We start from the raw sequence: 24,816 nt of genomic DNA on the forward strand, positions 1-24,816 counted from the left end.
AGTATCAAGAGAGTGGAATAAAAACAAAAGAAGAAAAACAAAAGAATCCAATAAAAAATTACAGTGCAGAAGATGGAAAAAAACTCAGTAAAAGGTTGTAAAACGTAACGATGCTTTATTTATTTTAGAAGAGTTGTTTTGCTTAATAGCGGATCGCAATGTGACGCGCTGTGAGCTTTTAGAGCGGCTATATTCGCACGGCACCTTAACACGAGCATAGGTTGAGCATAAGGCCCCTCCGTCTGTGTGCAAATCTGCCTCCTCAATCCGCGTCTGTCTGTCTCCCTAATTAAGCCATTGAGACCTGGAACGCATCTGTGTCACCTTAGCTTTTAATCACTTTTAAACTTTAGCTGTTGAAAAATAGCAGATCTACAAGCTCATAGTGCGGCACTACAAGCTTGTAGATCTGCTATTTTTGAAAAATCGTGAAATGTGTGCAAATCTTTGAATATGTATTCTTTCACAGCAAACATTTTTAACTCATATCTTTGCTTCTGGGGGGGTCCCTGGAACAACATATTTTCAGATGGGGGTCGGTGGCCAATACAACTTTTGAGATCCTTGACGTGAAATAGTTTGAGAACCACTGATATAGAAACGTAGGTTTTTCAGAAAACTGTTTAGAATCGGCCCTTAATGGATTAATTCCCTGGGATCAGTAAAGAGAGAATGCCTCTCCTCCGCTGCCGCGGTGCCCTCTACGGTAACCATGGCTACCGCGACTGGTTTTTCAAGCTGTGCGGCACTTAAGAATGTGAGGGCCTAACCTCCACCACAGCGGGGCTGTCCAATGAGAACCCAGCAACGCGGCAGTGCTTGCCAACAACAAGGCCTTGTCGAGGAGGCAAGGCCGGCCCGGAGGAGCCATTTAACCCCTCGCTCTCCACCGTTGTTCCACTGACTGTACTGTAGCCAGCGGGCCGCTCCGTTCCTTCTAGGAAAGCTTGGGTTTGAACGACATGCCAGGTTTTCCTCTTAGCAACCACCTGGTCAAACACACGGCGCGCGCACACACACACACGTTTCTATTTAAAATACTTGCGAGGACATTTTACCAAGAAAGTTGTCCTCACAATGTATATTCCTCAAATTCTACTATACTTGTTCACTCCATTGACATTTGGCCCTCTTAACTAAGTATAGTAATACAAGCTCACGTGCGTACGTGCACACACACAGACACGGCTGAGCTTTGAGAAGGTTTGGCTTTCAGATGTAGGATTTTTACAATTTCTTTTTAATGGCGGGTTCAATAACGAATAATACATTGCTACAAATCCACACGTGGCACATCTTGAGACATTATTTCAAGGCCTTATTTGGACCGTCTGCACTGCACTGAGTAACTTTCACTTATTGAGCCAGGTTTGAACAGAGCATGAAGTCTCGACTGAACTATTTTATTGCCGTTAGCAGCAGCTGCTAAAGTGACTTCAAATGTACTTTAATCACAGACGTCTGAAGAGGATACTAACGGCCAGTAGTGGCATCATCATCCCTCACCCACAGTACCAGAGTACCTATACTGGAGTAACAAACACACGCTGTGAGCTTGTATAATATTTTGAATAGCCAACGTTAAATCTACAATGACACCGATGCTTTCTCGGTTCTAATGGGTTTTTAAAGTCCATCTTTTGAGTATCTGTATTTTTAGCTTATGACTTTCCCTCCACTACATTTGAGACAAATGTACATTTCTAGGAAGGGACCCAAACATAGAGCAATACACTATGAATCAACCAATACACTATGAATCAACCAATACACTATGAATCAACCATGTGAGCCCCATTTAACACTTAAAGAGAATAGCAGATCTACAAGCTCACACCACCCTGCAAAGTGACCGTATGTGAGTGTGTAGATCTGCTATTTTCACAATGTAATTTAAAAATATACATACCGGTATATATTTAGATTTCTTTCATTTTTGTATTATCGTCGTCGTTGAGCAATATTTAACCAGGAGTATCTGCACTGTGACTCGAGTACTGCGGTTGGGTACTTTGTATCTGTACTGTGACTCGAGTACTGCGGTTGGGTACTTTGTATCTGTACTGTGACTTGAGTACTGTGGTTGGGTACCTTGTATCTGTACTGTGACTCGAGTACTGCGGTTGGGTACTTTGTATCTGTACTGTGACTCGAGTACTGCGGTTGGGTACTTTGTATCTGTACTGTGACTGGAGTACTGCGGTTGGGTACTTTGTATCTGTACTGTGACTTGAGTACTGCGGTTGGGTACTTTGTATCTGTACTGTGACTCGAGTACTGCGGTTGGGTACTTTGTATCTGTACTGTGACTCGAGTACTGCGGTTGGGTACTTTGTATCTGTACTGTGACTCGAGTACTGCGGTTGGGTACTTTGTATCTGTACTGTGACTCGAGTACTGCGGTTGGGTACTTTGTATCTGCACTGTGACTCGAGTACTGCGGTTGGGTACTTTGTATCTGTACTGTGACTCGAGTACTGCGGTTGGGTACTTTGTATCTGCACTGTGACTCGAGTACTGCGGTTGGGTACTTTGTATCTGTACTGCGGTTGGGTACTTTGTCCGCCGCTGTCCAACGACGCCACCGAAACCTTCTGAGACTCCGTGCCGACCGCATGGATTTCCACCACTAATTGCAAACACAAGCCTCGGCCGCCACACCACGTAGGCTCAAAAGCAGCAACAGAAAAATGGCAAATTGCTAAGATAACTTCCACATTCTTCAGCTCTCAGTTCATCAGCATGCGTCAGGGTCAGTAATTGATTGAAATTCCAGTTCAGGCAGTAAAGGATTAGGCTACGTTGTCGTGGCAGCCAGACGGCTCGCCTAGCGACTACATTGCATGCAGAAGTGTGTCAGCTAGGGCAGTGGCGGAAAATAACACGTTACATTTGCTGTACTATTATAATATTACGTATTAATATTCCAGACAGGGGTGAAGTGTACAATTTATTGAAGAAGATTCGAGCAGAAAAACAGCATTTACAGCAGCGTAGTCCCAGAAGCCTTATCATCTTGTCATCTTGGACACCTCTTATAAACGGAGCAGTTATCCTAAATGGTCAGGCGAGGATATTTGCTATACTAAGTGACAGCGGCACAATAATAATAATAATGCTGACTGGTTCAATTAAGAACGTCCATGTATGTATACTGAAACGGCTAATGCAGAGTCATTGCTGACGCAGAGAGTAGAAGTTGCAGTCTGTGGGGGGAAGAAATAGCTCAATTAATTAATATACATTATGTCTTAATATAATTGGTCCTCCTCATTAATGCTCATTATAATATGGTGACATTTTGGTCTACTCGGTCTGTGCCTCAGAGGATGGTTGTGGACAGTCCAGAAATGTGCCTACCAGTGACATCATCGGCAGGTTTGGGCATTTCAAAATTCACATTTCTTATTAATGTGAGTACAATGGCTTCTATTATAGCATGCTAAACTGTACAGGAATAGAAATCCTGCAGTCTCTATAATTTCAAGTTTGATACCAATGTTTTTAGTTCAAAACTAAAAAGAGTATTTCTGTATTGTGGTGGTGTTGCTGCTACTTTTACTTAAGTAACAAGAAATCAATGTCAGCTTGGTTGGATGTTGACGCTGTGACTGTGTGAGGCAACGTTGAATGAGCCTGGCATCCAACGCATTGTATCTGCTAACAATGGAGGGGTCGACCGCACCCTGCGTGGTTCATACCTCATAGTTGTACTGTTGATACAGTACAGGTCTCCGTTCACAGCCAGCAGGCTGACATATTTACTGTAGTGTGTGGGGCACACAGTGCAGCGTGGCACCTTATGTGACTTACCCCACTAATGGGCTATATGCACACAGAAGAACTTCTGGGCCCCTTCCCTACTTCCTTCACAGGTGATGATGATACTAATTAAGGCTCTGTTCCATTTAGTGTGCAGTGTGGTTCTCAAACATTTTAATTTCACAGAGTGTACTGTACACTCTCAGAGTTACACACACAAGTACAGGGCCATTTGGAACCCACTCAAGTACACTTTGAGACCCACTGGTGTAGCAGAGTGTTTCCAGTGAGCCAACACGTTTGACCAGAATGGAACAGAGCCTTCATTAGTATCAGCAGTAACACCTGTGTGAAGAAAGTAGAGAAGGGGCCAAAGTTCTTTTCAAAATGGCGTGTGTGCATAGAGCCCATTGTCACCCTTTACAATGTCTGTTACTAATAATCAACAGTTATTGATTATTAGTATTGATCATTTCAATGATGTGCGTTCTTCCACAGACTTACCCCAAAGATCGGCTTTCCCTGGAGTGAGATCAGGAACATTTCTTTCAACGATAAGAAGTTTATCATCAAGCCCATCGACAAAAAGGCCCCGGTGAGTGAAAGACACTCCGTTCACTGAGTGACCATATAAAATAAGAGACTAAAGATTTAAAAAATAAGTTAGCGATAGTACAGGTAAAAGGTAAAAATATGCACCCTTCGCCGTGGATAGGAACGTCTGCTAAATGCAATTCTACATATAAGTCACCACCAATATCCAAAGCTAAATAAAACCACTCGGCTATCGGGACAATCTAATCTAACGACGGACTGTACAGGATAACATTACATGTTATACAATTACAATGTGCAGTGCATATTGCGCTTCCATGTTCCAACTTTTGTATGTTTTTTGGTAAAGTACATGTGCTACTTTGTCTTACTACAGTGTCAAACAAAATGAGCAAAAATAGCCACAATGTGTCTCATTTGTTTATCTGCTAATTTAGCTATTTCTGGAGTTTATTAATACCATTAATTAATCCCTCGATAAGGTACTGCCAAGGTTTTATCGAGCGTAACACTTACTTTGAATAACCAAATATCCGTAATCGCATGTTATTATGAAAAAATTCAAACCCGAGAATCTCACGTTTGGCGGAGAAGAAAAACAAAGTAGGTTCTTGTGTTCCTCGTTTCCGGCGGGCAGACGGTTAATTCTCTCTCTCTGTCTGTTTCCCTCTTCCTTTGACTCTGAAGGACTTTGTCTTCTACGCCCCTCGGCTACGCATCAACAAGCGCATCCTGCAGCTGTGCATGGGCAACCACGAGCTGTACATGCGCCGCCGCAAGCCCGACACCATCGAGGTGCAACAGATGAAGGCGCAGGCCAGGGAGGAGAAACACCAGAAACAGATGGAGAGGTACATACAAGTCCAGCTTCACACTCTGAGGGAAATTCTTGGAAGTAGACAGCACGCCGGATTGGACAATGGACGTGCCGCCATTTTATTAGTAGTTCAATTACCTCTCCAGTGGGAGAATCAGAATTTCAGATTTTATTGTCACATGAACCCATTAAAACCAGGATTAAGTTAAACATTAAACATATATATTTTTGCTTACAATGCAAAAATAAATGTGTAGTCCTGAATTAAATATTTGCTCTGCTACATGCAGGTAACTAATATCTAATATCAAAAGGCGTCTCGCCTTTATATATTTATACCATTTGTAGGAGAAAAACTACTTCAATTCAACCCACTTGGGGACGAGGATTTAAAGTGCTCTCCATGCAGAGCTTTTCTCGGCTGTCAGCAGCGTGTCTGTCCTGCACAGCTGTTCAAACACAGTGATATAACTCATGGAGCACACATACACTGCATCTGTCTCTATTCTCCAACACTACACAGTCCCTCTGTAAACCAGTCTCTATTCTCCAACACTACACAGTCCCTCTGTAAACCAGTCTCTATTCTCCAACACTACACAGTCCCTCTGTAAACCAGTCTCTATTCTCCAACACTACACAGTCCCTCTGTAAACCAGTCTCTATTCTCCAACACGACACAGTCCCTCTGTAAACCAGTCTCTATTCTCCAACACTACACAGTCCCTCTGTAAACCAGGGGTTCTCAACCTGTGGGCCGGCACCCCCGGGTGTGGGGGTGATACTAGAAAGTTCTGTTCTTGATGAATTCTGTCTTGTGATGTCACTCCTGACTGATTGGACATTATGTTGTCCTATCAGAAAAGGGACAGAAAATAGACTTTTGGGGTTACAGAAAAGGTTAAAAAAATATATAATATTATAATAAACGGCCATTGAATTTGAAGTCGATGAACAAAACAGTTTAACAAAAAAACAGTTTACTTTAGGAGACATGAAAGTTCTCGGACCCAGAACAAGTGTTCAAGTGAACAAGTGACCCAGAATAGTGTGTTGCCTACAGCAACCACACTAAGTAAAAACGTCCCACGCATGTGAAGTGAGGGGCGCCCACTGTATTTATATTGGCCACATGACGTCTCGCGTCGTCATCTAGTGCCCTAAACAAGTCCATAGACCTGGCCTGCAAACGATTCACATCAAGTGCTCTAAACAAACATTTTAAAAGCAAGGTATTGTAGGGGCTAGTGCCCCTCAGAGGGAGCGACAGAGGGAGAGCAAGGAGAAAACAATAAATATCTAAGATATCCACTGTACATGCGTGCTTACCGTACACATAGCATAATTAGCAGCAGGTATATCCATGACGAGGTTAGACATAAGGTGCACATGATTGCCAACACATCGGTAGGTCAACAAACACACTGTAGCAACAGATAGGGATATAAAGATCCATCTTAGCTCCAAGAAGTCCAAGTCTTTTTTTAATGAAAATGGCAGATCTTCAAGCTCACACAGCGTGACGCTGTGTGCTACAGTATTTGTCATATATGGAAGTGAAATTGCAAGTGTGGTTGCACTGACGCCGGGGTCATAAGTGGTTAACGTGGTGCCTGCTGGCTTCTTCAGACCAACCGTCCACAATACGATCTCATGAAAACAAAAATGCACGTAGAGACAAAAGACTGAGCGCGTGAGCGTGCTTGTTGTTTTAGTGGTCGTTAAGCAGTGTCGGCTCTCATTGTGTGTGTGTGTGTGTGTGTGTGTGTGTGTGTGTGTGTGTGTGTGTGTGTGTGTGTGTGTGTGTGTGTGTGTGTGTGTGTGTGTGTGTGTGTGTGTGTGTGTGTGTGTGTGTGTGTGTGTGTGTGTGTGTGTGTGTGTGTGTGTGTGTGTGTGTGTGTGTGTGTGTGTGTGTGTGTGTGTGTGTGTGTGTGTGTGTGTGTGTGTGTTATCTGCAGAGCCCAGCTGGAGAATGAGAAGAAGAAAAGAGAGGCCATCGAGAAAGAGAAGGAACAGATGGAGAGAGAGAAGCAGGAGCTCATGATGAGGCTCTACCAGTTTGAGGAGAAAACCAAAAAGGCAGAGAAAGGTAGGGGGCTGCTTCCATTACCTTGACCTCGATAGGAGGCTGAGCGTGTGTGTGTGTGTGTGTGTGTTAGCGTGCATGCGTGCGCATACTTGGATTGCTATACTTTTGAGGGCCAAGTGTACACACAAGTAAGGTAGAATTTGAGACTTTTCCTTGTCCTTACAAGAGTAATGTTTTTTTTATTAGTATTATTGTAAAATATGTGTTTAGAATTGGGCTTGCAATTAGGAAAAGATGAATGGTGCGGTCACGGTTGTAATGTGTGTATGTGTGAGTGTGATTTAGTCAGATATGTAAAATCACAGGTTTCTCATGTTACTTTGGCCACTGTGTTTGAGTTTTCCTGATTATATTTTTAGTATTGCACCTTGCAGATGCTGGTTTACAATTACAGTCATTTTGACTTTTTGTTTTGTGAATTCCATAGCGTATTTGTTATAAGACCTCCTCGGTGTAATGTGCATGCTTGTTAAATGTTTAACATTTCCACAGAGCTGACATTCTTGCACCGCTTGCTTCTAATTGATTCTAATCAAATACAATAACAGGGCACATATTAGGTTGGAGCTAGAGTTAGACTTGGTCTATTATGTGTACTACTGTCTACTACTATTGTTACCTGGTTTAACCCTGCAAGAGTGTACGAATGCTTTAATATCTTAAACCACTGTCACTGGTGTTGATTCAGTTTGAAAATGAAATCACAGCACCATAGCATCTGTCTAGTAATTCCAGGAATCTGTACAGTGATTTGCCACGGTATACAATGCAGTGTTTGATCAGACTGATCGATTTACCGTAATCCATTATTTTAAAAATAATCTAGAATCTCATGTTTTGCGTCTGTTCCTTGATATGTAATATATTTCATTGCAATTCAAGATACATACATACATGATACAAATTCATAAAAAAGTATACTGAGAAAATAATTGATGGGTGCATGCACTGTAAGCATGTATTCTACTGTCTGTCTGTTTGATTGAATACTTTATTAGACAGAAATGTAAAAAGTACAGTCAAACACCTAGTCTAAAAGGATGTCTGTCTCTGTCGGAGACAGAGGTCTGTCTGTCTGTCTGTCTGTCTGTCTGTCCGTCCGTCCGTCGCATATGTCCAGAATTGTTCATCCGTTCGACATCACACTTGGCATTCAGGTCGATTCGGTTCCATTTGTACATTCTCAGTTATGGGGATCCTTTGAAGAACCACGGATGTAGAACATTATTATCATAAAGCAGTGGTTCTCAAAGTGGTATCTGGGGACCCCTGAGGGGTCCTGTGGGTACCAGGCGGTCCCCAGCTAAATTATTGATAGTTTGGAACCAAACGGACCCTTAGTCCTTTGTGGGTCTATAACTCTGAGAGTGTACAAATGGAACCAAACGGATTTTAACTCTCGGAGTTAAAATGGCGTCAAATGTGGATCCGTGGCCTGCTGCATATCAAACTGGGGGTCCTTGAAATTAAAATGGTTGAGAATCACTGTTATAGTCGTACAAATCTTCTCTTATGGGAAGGGGGCCTGGCATATGAACTGGGGGTCTGCGGCCTAATACGTGTCAATTTGGGCGTGTCATTGACATGAAAATAGCCAATCTACAAGCTCACAACACGCGGGAAGTGATCAAACTAGCAAACTAGCAATTTAGAAGCATCTTCCAGAAACATGAATGGTCTCAGGAATGTCCAGAGTCTGCCTAAAACATCATTACTTGTTCAGTCTTGAGATTTTATTTTTGCTTTTATTCCATGGACTCCCTGCAGACCTCCAGGAGCAGCTGGGCAGAGCCATGACCCTGGAGCAGGAGAGGAGGCGGGCGGAGGATGAGGCCCGCCGGCTAGAGGCGGAGCGCCAGGCCGCGCTGCTGGCCAAGGAGGAGCTGGCCAGGCAGGCCGAGGACCAGATGAGGAACCAGGAAGATCTGGTCAGCACAATATCCTTTATGACTATTAGACATAGACTTAGACTTAGACTATTTATGCCCACCATTTTAAGCCACATGGACACACGCGCGCACACGCGCGCGCACAATTTCTACGATCGGGGACAGTAAGGTTTTTGGGTAACCCTTCATTTTACGGTACGGTAATTACCAGGTAACTACCAGGTAATTACCTGGTAATAATAGGTAAGTACCTGGTATTACCTGGTAACAACCAGGTAGTAGTTATAAGTATTGACCCATTAATTACCTGGTAATTACATGGTAACTTCCAGATACATTACTCAGTAACTACTATGTAATTACCAAGTATTACCCAGTATGTATAACTATTTACTGTATAATCTCCTGGTAATTATATGGAACTTACCATGGTAAATGACACACTGGTTGCTGGTATGTTCCTGACAATTACCAGGTATTTATACGTTTTTACTAGGTAATTTCCTGACAACTACCATGTAATTACCTGATAGGTATCCAGTAAGAAAGGAGGAACTGTACTGTGAAAGGAAGTGTGCTCTATTTCCATGATATTACCATGTACCTACCTGGTAATTGTAGATTATAATCCTCCCCATTACCCATCAGGGTGTATTTTGAACTTTGAACTTTGAACTTTGAATTTTGAACTGGCAATAACTGTTAATTACCAGGTATTTACTGTGTAAATTAACAGGTAAAACCAAGCAAGTTACCGTGTAAGAAAGGTGGAATTGTACTGTGAAAGGAAGCATGGTTTGTTACAGTGAAAGTACAGGGTAATATTATGGAAACAAACCACGCTTCCTTTCACAGTACAGTTCCACCTTTCTTACACGGTAACTTGCTTGGTTTTACCTGTTAATTTACACAGTAAATAATTGGTAATTAACAGTTATTGCCAGTTCAAAGTTCAAAGTTCAAAATACCAAAAATACGTTTACATGGGTACTACCCATGGCAATAACTTTTAATTACCAGGTATTTGCTGTGTAAATTAACAGGTAAAACCTTGCAAGTTACCGTGTAAGAAAGGTGGAACTGTACTGTGAAAGGAAGCGTGGTTTGTTTACATAATATTACCCTGTACTTTCACTGTAACAAACCACGCTTCCTTTCACAGTACAGTTCCACCTTTCTTACACGGTAACTTGCAAGATTTTACCTGTTAATTTACACAGTAAATACCTGGTAATTAACAGTTATTGCCATGGGTAGTACCCATGTAAACGTATTTTTTGTATTTTGAACTTTGAACTTTGAACTTTGAATTTTGAACTGGCAATAACTGTTAATTACCAATTATTTACTGTGTAAATGAACAGGTAAAACCAAGCAAGTTACCGTGTAAGAAAGGTGGAACTGTACTGTGAAAGGAAGCGTGGTTTGTTTCCATAATATTACCCTGTACTTTCACTGTAACAAACCACGCTTCCTTTCACAGTACAGTTCCACCTTTCTTACACGGTAACTTGCAAGATTTTACCTGTTAATTTACACAGTAAATACCTGGTAATTAACAGTTATTGCCATGGGTAGTACCCATGTAAACGTATTTTTTGTATTTTGAACTTTGAACTTTGAACTTTGAACTTTGAATTTTGAACTGGCAATAACTGTTAATTACCAATTATTTACTGTGTAAATGAACAGGTAAAACCAAGCAAGTTACCGTGTAAGAAAGGTGGAACTGTACTGTGAAAGGAAGCGTGGTTTGTTTCCATAATATTACACTGTACTTTCACTGTAACAAACCACGCTTCCTTTCACAGTACAGTTCCACCTTTCTTACACGGTAACTTGCAAGATTTTACCTGTTAATTCACACAGTAAATACCTGGTAATTAACAGTTATTGCCATGGGTAGTACCCATGTAAACGTATTTTTTGTATTTTGAACTTTGAACTTTGAATTTTGAACTGGCAATAACTGTTAATTACCAATTATTTACTGTGTAAATGAACAGGTAAAACCAAGCAAGTTACCGTGTAAGAAAGGTGGAACTGTACTGTGAAAGGAAGCGTGGTTTGTTTCCATAATATTACCCTGTACTTTCACTGTAACAAACCACGCTTCCTTTCACAGTACAATTCCACCTTTCTTACACGGTAACTTGCTTGGTTTTACCTGTTAATTTACACAGTAAATACCTGGTAATTAACAGTTATTGCCAGTTCAAAATTCAAAGTTCAAAGTTCAAAATACACCCTGATGGGTAATGGGGAGGATTAATTTATAATCTACAATTACCAGGTAGGTACATGGTAATATCATGGAAATAGAGCACACTTCCTTTCACAGTACAGTTCCTCCTTTCTTACTGGATACCTATCAGGTAATTACATGGTAGTTGTCAGGAAATTACCTAGTAACAACTGGTAATTTTCCTGACAACTACCAGGTAATTACATGGTAACTGTAATCACTGTGTTTACATGGGTACTACCCATGTAAACGCATGGGTAGCCTACCAGGAAATGACCAGTTGTTACTAGGTAATTTCCTGACAACTACCATGTAATTACCTGATAGGTATCCAGTAAGAAAGGAGGAACTGTACTGTTCCTTACTGGGTACTTATCAGGTAATTACATGGTAGTTGTCAGGAAATTACCTAGTAACAACTGGTAATTTCCTGGTAGGCTACTACCCACGTGTTTCATGGGTACTACCCATGTAAACACAGTGAATACAGTTACCATGTTATTACCTGGTAGTTGTCAGGAAAATACTTGGTAATGACCTAGTACCTACTGGGTAACTTGCCTGGTAGCAGAGTAAATACCTGGTAGTTGTTGAAAATACTTGGTATACCTATAGTACCTACATACCTATAGTACCTGCAACCAGGGTATCGTGCCTGGTTGCAGAGTAAATACTTATAAATACCGGGTAGTTAGCTGGTAATTACATAGTAAAAACGTATAAATACCTGGTAATTGTCAGGAACATACTTGGTAATTACCTGGCAACCAGTGTGTCATTTAGCATGGTAAGTTCCATATAATTACCAGGAGATTATACAGTAAATAGTTATACATACTGGGTAATACTTGGTAATTACTGAGTAATGTATCTGGAAGTTACCATGTAATTACCAGGTAATTAATGGGTAAATACTTATAACTACTACCTGGTTGTTACCAGGTAATACCAGGTACTTACCTATTATTACCAGGTAATTACCTGGTAGTTACTTGGTAATTACCGTACCGTAAAATGAAGGGTTACCGGTTTGGGTTCACCAGTTCCCACATTGTATTTTATTTTCTCAATTCAACAGCTGGCTTGCTCATTGCTATATCCGCCTATATTCCGTCCGCCTACAGTACTTTACACTGTTATTATTCTCTGCTGAAACACACGTAGCTAGTAGTTAATGTTATCCAGAGCGACGTACATGTGTGAGACACGTGAGCTTGTAGATCTGCTACGTTCAGCTTTTCAACCTTCACAGGTCTATAAACAACGAGGTAAATGGTCTCTTTGCCAAAAATAGCAGATCTACAAGCTCACAATGCATCACTATACAATGGCGACAGTGGGGTTCACTGCTTCGGGTGTGCTTAATTTATAGTGCCAGACACAGAAACAGCCCGGAGAAGAGACCATCACTTTTAAAAAATGTGTATATTTTATTAAAAAATCTCCTTCATTCAAACATGACAGAATGTTGAGAGTTATTATTATTTGACTCTGGTCTGTAGTGGGCATGTTGCTGTGTGGAACATTGTGAAACGCTGGCCAGTGGCAGACCACTTCAGTACCAGACAAAACCACTTTGTCCCCCAGTGGGACCGCACCCAAATTACTCCAGACTGGCCAGTGGCCACACCACCCCCCCCCTACTAAATCACCCCCTACACCGTCCCCTCTGTGGACCACCCACAGCAGCCTGAGATGGGCCCAGCTGAGCTCCCTCCTTCATGCCGACAGTCAAAGCAATAAAAACTGGATGGAGAGCTTTTTAACTTCAGTCAAACACTGGAATTAGCTTTTGGGAGGCCTGACGCGAAATCCACCATGTCTCGACCAAATAAGTCCCCATTTCTAAAATATGGACTTCGCATTTTATTTGTATTTTATTCAAAAGTAGCAGAAGCAGCAGAGCTACAAGCTTGACTGTAGAGCTGCTGCTTTTGATGGCTTTTGTGTGACGCTGTAGTATGATCAAGTAGCGCGTTAATTCACGGAACAAAGTTAAAATATGGAGATAAGAGGTTTCTGTCCGACAGCAGCAACGATTTCACATCTGAAATGCACATCTTGCATCATAGCTGCAGCGTCTTGCATCATAGCTGCAGCGTCATGCATCATAGCTGCAGCGTCTTGCATCATAGCTGCAGCGTCATGCATCATAGCTGCAGCGTCTTGCATCATAGCTGCAGCGTCTTGCATCATAGCTGCAGCGTCATGCATCATAGCTGCAGCGTCTTGCATCATGGCTGCAGCGTCTTGCATCATAGCTGCAGCGTCTTGCATCATAGCTGCAGCGTCTTGCATCATAGCTGCAGCGTCTTGCATCATGGCTGCAGCGTCTTGCATCATAGCTGCAGCGTCTTGCATCATAGCTGCAGCGTCATGCATCATGGCTGCAGCGTCTTGCATCATAGCTGCAGCGTCTTGCATCATAGCTGCAGCGTCATGCATCAGACGCAGTTGGATCCAGTATGTCTTCCGCTCGGCAACAGATTTTCCAGTTGAACGCCTTTCGCTGAGCGGCGTCACAGCCCAGCGCGCGTCATCGTGTAATGTGTACGTCTCAGAGACGACACACACACACACACACACACACACACACACACACACACACACACACACACACACAGTTTAAAGTAGGGATAACCCTTACCCCAACCCCTAAACCCAACCTTTAAATGTCTAATCTGTTTCTGCCTGAACCGTGAGTGCACCCGATAACGTTATGAATTTGAACTGCTCACTGAGTGCTTACTTCTTCTCCTCCTCTCTAGTAATCCTACCTCAATCTTTTGCTACTGTAATTGGTTACCTAACACAAATTGTCTATTTCTCAAATTCTACTATACTTCTGAGGACATCTGACCCCCGTCACAACACACACACACACACACACACACACACACACACACACACACACACACACACACACACACACACACACACACAGTTTAATTTGGTGGCTGTGTTCAGTTAGCGCTGCTGAAAGGCGTCGGTATTGTTGTGGAGTTCCGCTGGAATGAACGGAATGAACTCACTCACCTTTTGAGCTTGTGGAGCTGTTCCTTTATAGATGGGGGAAAGATGACAAAATGGCATATATATATATATATATATATATATATATATACACACACACACAGTATGTGTGTATATATACACATTATATGTGTGTGTGTATGTGTATGTATATATATATATATATATATATACACACACACTAGGGCTGACCCCAAAAAATCGACATGCCTACACATTTCAAAAGGCTTTCATATGCTATTACTATTTTTTCTAATAATGTTTGTCCTTATAGATAGAAATGTGATCATTGTTGTATAGTTTTGGATATGAATTAATTAATTATTAAAGCACAGGGCCTCGCATTTCTCCCAGGCAGCTCTGATTGCGTGCGCCTCGCAGCAAGCTCGTCATAAAGCCTCGATTAAATGACGCTTTATTTCAGTTAATTTTACGGCAAGATAAGGAAAATGCCTTTCCTTTACACTTGCGTGTGCTGTTTCCACGAAGCCTCTGAGTTTATTTCAGTTATAAATGCAATATGCCGTTCGTCGTGTGTGTGCTGTGCTGCTTTGGATTATATATTTTTTATTTGAGAGGTAATGCCTGTGTCAGGCAGTTTTATTTAATGTTGACTTGTTACGGTCGGATGTTTTATTGTAAGCCTAATTATTTGTGCGTCACTGCTTTCATGAAGGCTGCTACAATTGGGCGGATTGGGTGAAAGCAACAATTGTTGCTTATTGTTAAATAAAATAATTGAGACCAATCCAAGCATGCGTTTCTCTCTGCTATATCGTTGTTTTATGGTGCTCCACCGGGCGCGTCAGCGTCGCGTCACCGTCAGGGAATGTTCCCTTTTTAATCAATGAAGGGTGGCCCAGGCGGTGGCGTAACCGTCTGGGCACCCGACTGGTAATCCAGTCGCAGTGTGCCGCGGGTTCGACTCCCGAGCCCGACACGGCCTTTACTGCATGTCTTCCCCCATCTCTCTCCCGTTTCCTGTCAGCCTACTGTCTGTCCCTTCAAAAACCAATAAAAGGCGTAAGCCGCAAAAAAATATCTTAAAAAAAAAAAAAAAAAAAAAATGAAGGGTGGCTCCACTGCCCGCGTTGCGTGACATTAACGCGTGCATTAAAATTGAACCGGTGCGTTTTTTGACGCACGCGACGGAGACGTCCGGTGGAGCCCTGGCGTAATTCATTGTGCGTCACTGCTCGCCTCGCACCCCCCCGTCGGATGACGAAGCGTCGACGATCGATCGTGATTCGTTTCGAAGCGTCGATCATCAAAAGCGTGATCGAAGGTCAGCCCTAACACACACACACACACACACACACACACACACACACATATACAGTACACACACCCACACACACACAATATTAATTATCAGTGGCACAGTAATGTCACTGAACTGATGACTTGACTTCCTGAAGTATAATGTGTGTGTGTGTGTGTGTGTGTGTGTGTGTGTGTGTGTGTATCAGGCTGCAGAGCTTGCAGAGCACACGGCCAGGATCGCCTTACTGGAGGAAGCCAAGAGACGCAAAGAAGAGGAGGCCGACACATGGCAACACAGAGTAAGACCCCCACCACACATACACCCTGACCCTTTTATAGTGTGACTTGATCTAGGTCAGTGGTTCGGGGACCACCAGTGGGCCTTGAGGGGGGTTCCAGGTGGTCCCCAGCTAATGGACCGGTATTTGGTTTCATTTTATGCTCTCAAGAGTTAAATTATTGTTACACATATAAGACGCTGTCCAGGTTAAATCTATGTATCGGTGGTTCTCAAACATTTTCATGTCAGGGAATTTCTACCGTATCTGACCAGGGAATTTCTACCGTATCTGACCAGGGACGTATCTGACCAGGGACGTATCTGACCAGGGACCGTATCTGACCAGGGACGCATCAGAACATTTGTGTTGTTACAAGTTTCTCAAAATTATTCACCATGTTCAAAGGTTTTGAGAACGTCCTTGGAAGGGTTCCAGCGGGTCCCACTTTAATCCCAATTGAAAACTTGAAACTGGGACATTGTGCATAATATTATTTTGATGGCAATACTTTTGTACAAATGTACAAATTCTGGACTTTTTAATTGTAGTAATGGTATTTCTGCGTTGCCGTATTGATACATTTACCCATTACCCATTTAGACGTGAGGACACATCTGCGTCACCTTAGTTGTTGAAAAATAACAGATCTACAAGCTCATAGCACGGCACTGAGTGCCGCACTATGAGCTTGTAGATCTGCTATTTTAGAAAAATCATTGCATTCATATTTTAATGTTTTTAACTCAAATATTTGCTTCTGGGGGGTTCCTGGAACAAAATATTTTCAGATGATATGATATGATATGAACTTTATTTGTATAGCGCTTTTCAAACCATAGTTCCAAAGTGCTGCACAGAGAAAGATTCAAAACAATAACAAAAAGAAAATGGCACAAAAAAACAATAACAATAATGTATGTACAAATGGCTATAAAACAGTTAAACACTGTGTAAAGGTGGGTTTTCAGACGTGACTTAAAAAGGGGGACGGATGGTGCTACCCTTATGTGCAATGGCAGTGCGTTCCACAGTCTGGGTGCTCGAGCGGCAAAAGCCCGGTCACCCCGGGTAACTAGGTTTGTTCGAGGGACATCCAGGAGGGCCTTATCCGAGGATCTAAGGATGTGCCCGGATTTAGGGAGGGACAGCATCTCACGGATGTAAATAGGGGCCAGCCCATTTAGGGCTTTGAAGTTTGAACGTAATTAGTAGATGGAGGTCCATGGCCAAATGCAGATCATTCTGGGGGTCTTTGACATGAAAACATTTGAGAACCACTGACATGGAAACCTAGGATTTTCAGAATACTGAAATGATTTAGAAGACATTTTGTGGAATCCGGCCTCAGACCTAATGGTGAAACATTTTAACACTTGTTTGGTCTCACATAGGCCAGGGAGGCTCAGGATGACCTGATGAAGACCAAGGAGGAGCTGCACATGGTGATGACGGCGCCGCCCCCTCCCCCTCCCCCGCCCATGTACGTGGACCACCTGGACGTGAACGACAACAACGACGACGACAACGACAGCGTGTCTAACGCCAGCACGCACAGCGCCGACCTGCCCAGCGGCGACTTCAACGACCACCGCAACGAGGAGGACCGCGTCACTGAGGCGGAGAAGAACGAGCGCGTCCAGAAGCAGCTCATGGTGAGAGGATAGGACGGGGCTGGGGGGGATTACTAGGGGGATTACTAGACCAATTCATTTTCAATGAGACTTTTCAATTGAGAATTGTTTTTTTTACGGAAGGAGAAGTCGAGGGGCGACAACGCAAGCGTATTTACGTGGGCGCGGTCTTGTGAAATTGTTGCGCTCCTCATGAGCAGACCTGTCGTTGATCCAGGCGACAACGTCTGTGTTAATCCCGTCTGAAAGTACCTTTTAGGCCGCCGCCGTCTCGTGGAAACCTCATGTGTTCAGAATTCAAATACCAAAATGTCAAAATTGGCCGATGTACAAGCTCAAAACGAGCTGCGATGCAACACATTTTTGTTTTGAGCTTGTACGTCAGCTATTTTTGCTGCTTTTGTGTGACAATGTAGTACAGGGTTCCCCCAGTATGTGTGATATGACATTTTTAGCTTAGCTTAAAAATATAAATATGAATCCATCATATTCAATGGCTTTTGGAGAGGTGTGTGTGTGTGTGTGTGTGTGTGTGTGTGTGTGTGTGTGTGTGTGTGTGTGTGTGTGTGTGTGTGTGTGTGTGTGTGTGTGTGTGTGTGTGTGTGTGTGTGTGTGTGTGTGTGTGTGTGTGTGTGTGTGTGTGTGTGTGTGTGTGTGTGTGTGTGTGTGTGTGTGTGTGTGTGTGTGTGTGTGTGTGTGTGTGTGTGTGTAAAAAAGATATATATGTTTCCCATTACCAACTCTTCATCATTTAGCTGGTGACCACCTGGAACCCCCTCAAGGACCACTGGTGGTTCCCAGACCACTGGTTAATCTATTCTAAAATTAAATTATAAATAGCAAAATAGCACCGTAGACATAATTTGGCCCTAGGGAAAACTAATTGGGGAACCCTGCTGTAGTATGATGAAGTAGGGCATTCATTTACAGATGAACAAAAATATGGAGATAACAGGTTTCTGTCCGACAGCAACAAAATAATCCTTAGATCTCGTTTGGTCCCTGTAACCTTCTTTAACTATGTTAGCGAATTACGTCAGTGTCTGCCGGGACACTTTGACGGGATGCGAGCACAGTTCAGGGGATGGTTCTGGTTGGTCGAGCTCTGACCCCTTTCCCATTTGCCTCCTCTCTCCGCCCAGGCGCTGACCGCGGAGCTGTCACAGGCCCGCGACGAGTCCATGAAGACCCAGAACGACCTGCTGCACTCGGAGAACGTGCGCGCCGGCCGAGACAAGTACAAAACCCTGAGGCAGATCAGGCAGGGCAACACCAAGCAGAGGATTGACGAGTTCGAGGCTTTATAGAGAGGCTGGATGAGCGCAGCCTCGCACCCTTTCTGAATGGTCACCCCTCACAGCACGCACGCACACACACACACACACACACACACACACACACACACACACACACACACACACACACACTGGAACTGGAAGTTCAATGCATAAACATCAGTCACACATCTACGTGACACACACACACACGCACGCACGCACGCACGTACGCACATGCAACTGGAGCAGTATAAGGACAGTGGCAGACATTCATCACCACTTGAAGCCTAATTTATATTCTGTTAGGGCTGGGCAGTACAGTATATCAATATTATTTCCATATCGTGATATGAGACTAGATATTTTGTCTGGGATTTTGGATATTGTAATATCATGATATGACCTAAGTGTTGTCTTCTAAGTCACGTATAGCCCTATTTTATACTTTCAAAAAACTGACAAACAAGTTTGAAAAGACATATCCACATAGCCGATGTTGTAGATCGGCTATGTTCACTATTTTTGAAAGATTAATGGGAGAAGTCATTATCGTCAATATCAAGGTATTTGGTCAAAAACGTTGTGATGTTAGATTTTTGTCCTTGTTCTCCAGTTCTATACTGTACAGTGGTTCCCAAATAAAATAAAAAATATATTGGACGTAGTTTGGCCGGGACTCAAACTAGTGAAAATAGCAGATCTACTGCGTTGTCAGCTTGTAGATCGGCTATTTTCACTAATTCTTAAACATTCTAGTTCTAATTTATGGAATTTCTTAGATTCTTCATGGATTTTCTTTTTTTGAATCTTTTTTGGGGAATGTTTTTGAATAATTAAAAAATGCTAAATGTAGGAAACAAAAAAATAGGTTGACTCAAAAATGTGTCCACGACCCACAAATGGGTCCCTTGCCAGTGTTTGGGAACCAGTGCTCCGTAGGACTCTGGTGGATTCCAATGAAGCTTAACCCTTGCAGAGAGGCAGACTCCTGTCATACACTCTGTCCGTGCAGGGCTTTCCAAAACCTTAGAGTGCCAAAAACCTTCCTTCCTTCTAGAGTCAACAATCGTATTTGTTTCTTGATTGTAACGTAAAAAAGAAAGAAAACCTGTTTGGTTTCTGACCAAATCACCAAGGCTTTTTTTAACCAGAGGTGTGACTATAAACTAGTGAGACTAGCCAAAAATTAAAAAGAAACAAATCTTATTCTTATTTCCATGACGCACATAGAATTATGTTAATCAAAGCCTTGCTTCTTTTTGTTTGACGTTTTCTTATTTCTTGTGAAAGTTAGAAAAAAAGTCTATGCTTGGTTGATTTTGTGTTAGTATTTTTTCCCCAAAACGGACCACTCAGAAAGCGGTGATGGTTATGAAACATGCAGTAAATGCACTGCATGTAGTTTTTGTTTTTTTCTCCATTATATTTGGACAACTTCCATTTATGTTTAATATTGCTATACAGTAGCGTCAAATCACGCCTAGTTTGATATTTATACTGTATATGGGATATTAAAAGGGTATTTTATCTTGGTTTGTATATTTTTGCTATCTACTAATGATGACATTTAATGTTTCATATTGACCAAAATAATAGTCTTATGTTACTTTTTTTGTTTTGTTTTGTTTTCATCTTTTAGATCACTAAATAAATAAGATTTAACTGTAAATTATTTTTTATGTTATAAGACATCCAGCCGCATGCCATCAAAATCAGTGAAGGAAATCTGTACTTTTGATTAATATTATTTTTACCTTGCAGTTCACAGCATATTCGAGGAAAGTGTTTTACATCACACGATCAGATCTTCATATCTCCATTTCATGTTGTATGTCTCTGCGGTCTGTCAATTTGCTTCTAGTGCTTAATTTATGCGTAGTCGCATGACAAGTGTCGTGCGCCGAAAATAGTGGGTCATCAAGTCCACAACATGTCACGTTCAGAGCTTATAGATGGGCTATTTTCAGCGCACAACACCGTTTTATGATGAATTGTAGTTCAGGCTGTTGAATGAGGGATGTCCCTCTAGCACTGCATATTATAGAGGGGTGTCAAGCTAAATGTTACGTCACACAAGCCGGATGGGGCAAAATGTGCTGTCATGCAGGCCGGATCAGTTGTGCATGTGCACGCTTCAACTGCATTCCTTGCCTTCGTGGCACCATGAGTCGCAGTCTCTGCTATAATTACAAAAACCTTTCACTTAACAAGTTAACAAAGTTTGTTTCTTATGAAAAAGATTGCCTTGCATTAGTTTTATGACCGGTGTCTAGGCTATATGAATGTTGTGATGGGAGATGCAAATTTAAAACCTTATCCTGCTTTGGCAGCCCTACCCTTTTCCCTTAATAAACCATTTTAAAGCAAACATTAGCGGAAACAAATGTAGACCTAATTAAAAATAATGGCAAATGTAGGCTACATAATTTCTCTTAATAAAATTGTCGTGAATCCACGTTTTCTTCTTTCTCTAAAATCATCTCCCACGCCCCGGTCTGGATTGGATCCTGGCTGCCCACAGGCCTCTAGTTTGACACCCCTGCACCATAAGCAACTGCATCTGTTTTTTCTTCCTGGTCAAACTGTCCAAAGCTGCTGGAATCCCAGGAAAATGGATGATGCCAAACGATCGTTCACACATCTGTTTTAACCACTTGAACCCCAGCATCCATATTCTGGGGGAACATTAGCTGAAAATAGCCTGCACGCTCCACAACGCTTTTCTTTTTTCTTGGGTTTTACCCAACTTTTCTAAGGTTGAAATGCATTCAACTAAAGTGTTCTGGCAGTTTGGCCCTAAAGTTCATATCTGGAAGTTTTTTCATCTCTCGTCTGTTGTCCCTGGATGTGGAAGAGCATGTAATGACCTTAATGGAGACAACACAGCTGGCCATTGTATTGAAAGAGGATTTTATAATGAGGTGTTCAACATAATGACAATAAAAATCAATGATTACACATACATTTGTGTTTACTTTGCATGTCGGATGTACACCTTGCTGAAACTGCACAAAAAAATGCTTATGATGGTTGCTGGTTTAGCTGGTTTACCAGGCTGATCAAGCTGGTCAGCCAGTATGGCTGGCTGGAATGACCAGCAAAGCCAAGCTGGGCTTTGCTGGTCAGTCCAAAAGGGTGGTGCCCACACTTTTTTTTTACTTGAGAGCTACTTTCAAAATGACTGGCTCAACAAGATCTTATACCATTGCTGGAAATAGTTTAAAATAAAAAAGAAATTACCTGAGGGGGCTTTGGAATAGTGGCACTGGTGTTGCATATAAGACAAACACACATGGAATGGGAAAAAATAGAGGGAGAAAAATGGAATTGGTAGGGTTTTTTTTTGTATTGTAATGCTACTCACGTTTGTGTGCAACAAAAAGTAGTTATTTTTGAGGGGTGCCCTCCTATATTCAGCTATTTGTGTATAATTTTGTCTTACACAAACATTAAATTCCCCTTGACAATGAATTGAGAAGTCAGACGAGCAAATTGGCTGTTTTTGTCCTACACAAAGATTAATTTCCCATTGACAATGAATGGAGAATTCACGTCATATGTGTCGAGTGATCTTCGTATTTCTTTCAAAATACGAAAATAACTCAAGACCATGGGCTAGCCATGGTATTTTTTTGTAATCCTCAAAAATTATGAAAAACGGCGTGCTATAGTAGGCCGTCCGAGACCATGGGCTATAATAAATGATGAAAAACGAGGACTTGAAAAAAAAGATGAAAATCACTCCGAGACCATGGGCTATAGTATAATATATTATGTCATATTTTCATGATTTTGGGACACTATGTCAGAGCCAGGACTTGAACCTGCAGCCTTCTGATTACCAGGCAGGCTCTGTACCCAGTGAGCCACTGTGCATGCTGTTCTTAAAAGGCTGATTAGATAATGACAGAAGAGCCAGAGACTTGTTTCCATTGTGGTTCATGAACATTCGAGCGTCTAGAGATAAACAACAGCAAAAGAAACAATAGACAAATCTCCTGTTATTTTATTTTTTGTGTTTTATTTTTGTATCAATGTTGTACTCAAAGGGAACAGCAGACTGCATTGTGGCAGGTAGCAAGTAGATCAGTGACTTAGCACACTGGCTGCATGATCTGGCCATAGTGGGTTCAAATCCCACTCAAATCTTTACTTGCCAAAATCTGCCATTGACCCCCATTCTGAATTTCTCAAATTTAAAAGCACTATATTTCTAAAACTATGAAACATTTCAAAGATTCCTTTTCAGGCAAACATGTCCACCGTAAGATGAACCTAAGTAGGCTTGAATGGGGTTTCTAGGTGTAAGTATGTAGGACTAGTAGCATGCCAAAGTTTGTGCTATTGCCATTGAGAATGCATTGGGCGTTAAAGTTAAATAACTCAGAAACTACAAAACATTTCAAAGTAAAAAGTTCCAGCATGTGTCTCCACAGTAAGCTGAATTATAAAAAGTGTGAATGGAGTTTCTAGGTGAAAGTGCTTTTTTGACGTGCCAATATCTGCCATTGAGCCCCATTGTAAAATTCTCAAATTTAAAAGCACTATATTTCTAAAACTATGAAACATTTCAAAGATTCCTTTTCAGGCAAACATGTCCACCGTAAGATGAACCTAAGTAGGCTTGAATGGGGTTTCCAGGTGTAAGTATGTAGGACTAGTAGCATGCCAAAGTTTGTGCTATTGCCATTGAGAATGCATTGGGCGTTAAAGTTAAATAACTCAGAAACTACAAAACATTTCAAAGTAAAAAGTTCCAGCATGTGTCTCCACAGTAAGCTGAATTATAAAACGTGTGAATGGAGTTTCTAGGTGAAAGTGATTTTGACGTGCCACTATCTGCCATTATAAATTTCTCACATTTAAAGCACTATATTTCTAAAACTATGAAACATTTCAAAGATTCCTTTTCAGGCAAACATGTCCACCGTAAGATGAACCTAAATAGGTTTGAATGGGGATTCTAGGTGTAAGTATGTAGGACTAGTAGCATGCCAAAGTTATAATTTTTTTCGGACGGCATACTATAGCATGTCGTTTTTCGTGATTTAGGACTATTTGAAAAAAAGATGAAAATCATGAAAAAACGACATACTATAGTTCATGGCTTCGGACGGCATACTATAGCATGTCGTTTTTCATGATTTTGGAGGATTTGAAAAATAGATGAAAATCATGAAAAAACGACATACTATAGTCCATGGTTTGGGACGGCATAATATATTATGTCATATTTTCATGATTTTGAGACACTATGTCAGAGCCAGGACTTGAACCTGCGGCCTCCTGATTACCAGGCAGGCTCTGTACCCAGTGAGCCACTGTGCATGCTGTTCTTAAAAGGCTGATTAGATAATGACAGAAGAGCCAGAGACTTGTTTCCATTGTGGTTCATAAACATTCGAGCGTCTAGAGATAAACAACAGCAAAAGAAACAATAGACAAATCTCCTGTTATTTTATTTTTTGTATTTTATTTTTGTATCAATGTTGTACTCAAAGGGAACAGCAGACTGCATTGTGGCAGGTAGCAAATAGATCAGTGACTTAGCACACTGGCTGCATGATCTGGAGATAGTGGGTTCAAACCCCACTCAAATCTTTACTTGCCAAAATCTGCGATTGACCCCCATTCTGAATTTCTCAAATTTAAAAGCACTATATTTCTTTCTTTTCAAAATCTTTTTATTCAGGTTTTTCGACAATAGCCCAGGGGCAAGTATTAGACAGACACATAAAATATAAAAATAAAACTCAATCCCCTATCCCACCCTCCCCCCACCCACAATCCCAAGGATAGTCGGAACAGTCTGGAGGAAATAAAATAAATATATATATATATATACACACATACACAAAATACATGCATACATAATTACAAAAAATAAAAATATAATAAAATAAAAAAAGCAGATTTTTCATAGAGCAGATTTTGTTTCTGTTGTGGTTTGGCGTTGGCCGAGGCATAGGCACGG

The 24,816-nt window shown here is 41.7% G+C and overlaps 1 protein-coding gene across 1 annotated transcript in view; it reads left to right on the forward strand.

Moving 5' to 3' along the window:
- Positions 1–21,806, forward strand: part of ezrb (ezrin b) — a 51,904-nt gene extending 30,098 nt beyond the window's left edge. The window contains exons 7-13 of the mRNA XM_079525560.1: positions 4,261–4,357; positions 5,005–5,168; positions 7,093–7,223; positions 8,991–9,151; positions 15,860–15,952; positions 17,326–17,586; positions 18,708–21,806. Of these exons, the coding sequence (XP_079381686.1) occupies positions 4,261–4,357; positions 5,005–5,168; positions 7,093–7,223; positions 8,991–9,151; positions 15,860–15,952; positions 17,326–17,586; positions 18,708–18,872 (1,072 nt within the window). The 3' untranslated portion in view covers positions 18,873–21,806. The remainder of the gene's footprint in view (positions 1–4,260; positions 4,358–5,004; positions 5,169–7,092; positions 7,224–8,990; positions 9,152–15,859; positions 15,953–17,325; positions 17,587–18,707) is intronic.
- The last annotated feature ends 3,010 nt before the right edge of the window (positions 21,807–24,816 follow it).

The sequence above is a fragment of the Electrona antarctica genome, assembly GCF_951216825.1.
Source record: "Electrona antarctica genome assembly, chromosome: 17".
Taxonomy (NCBI): Eukaryota; Metazoa; Chordata; class Actinopteri; order Myctophiformes; family Myctophidae; genus Electrona; species Electrona antarctica.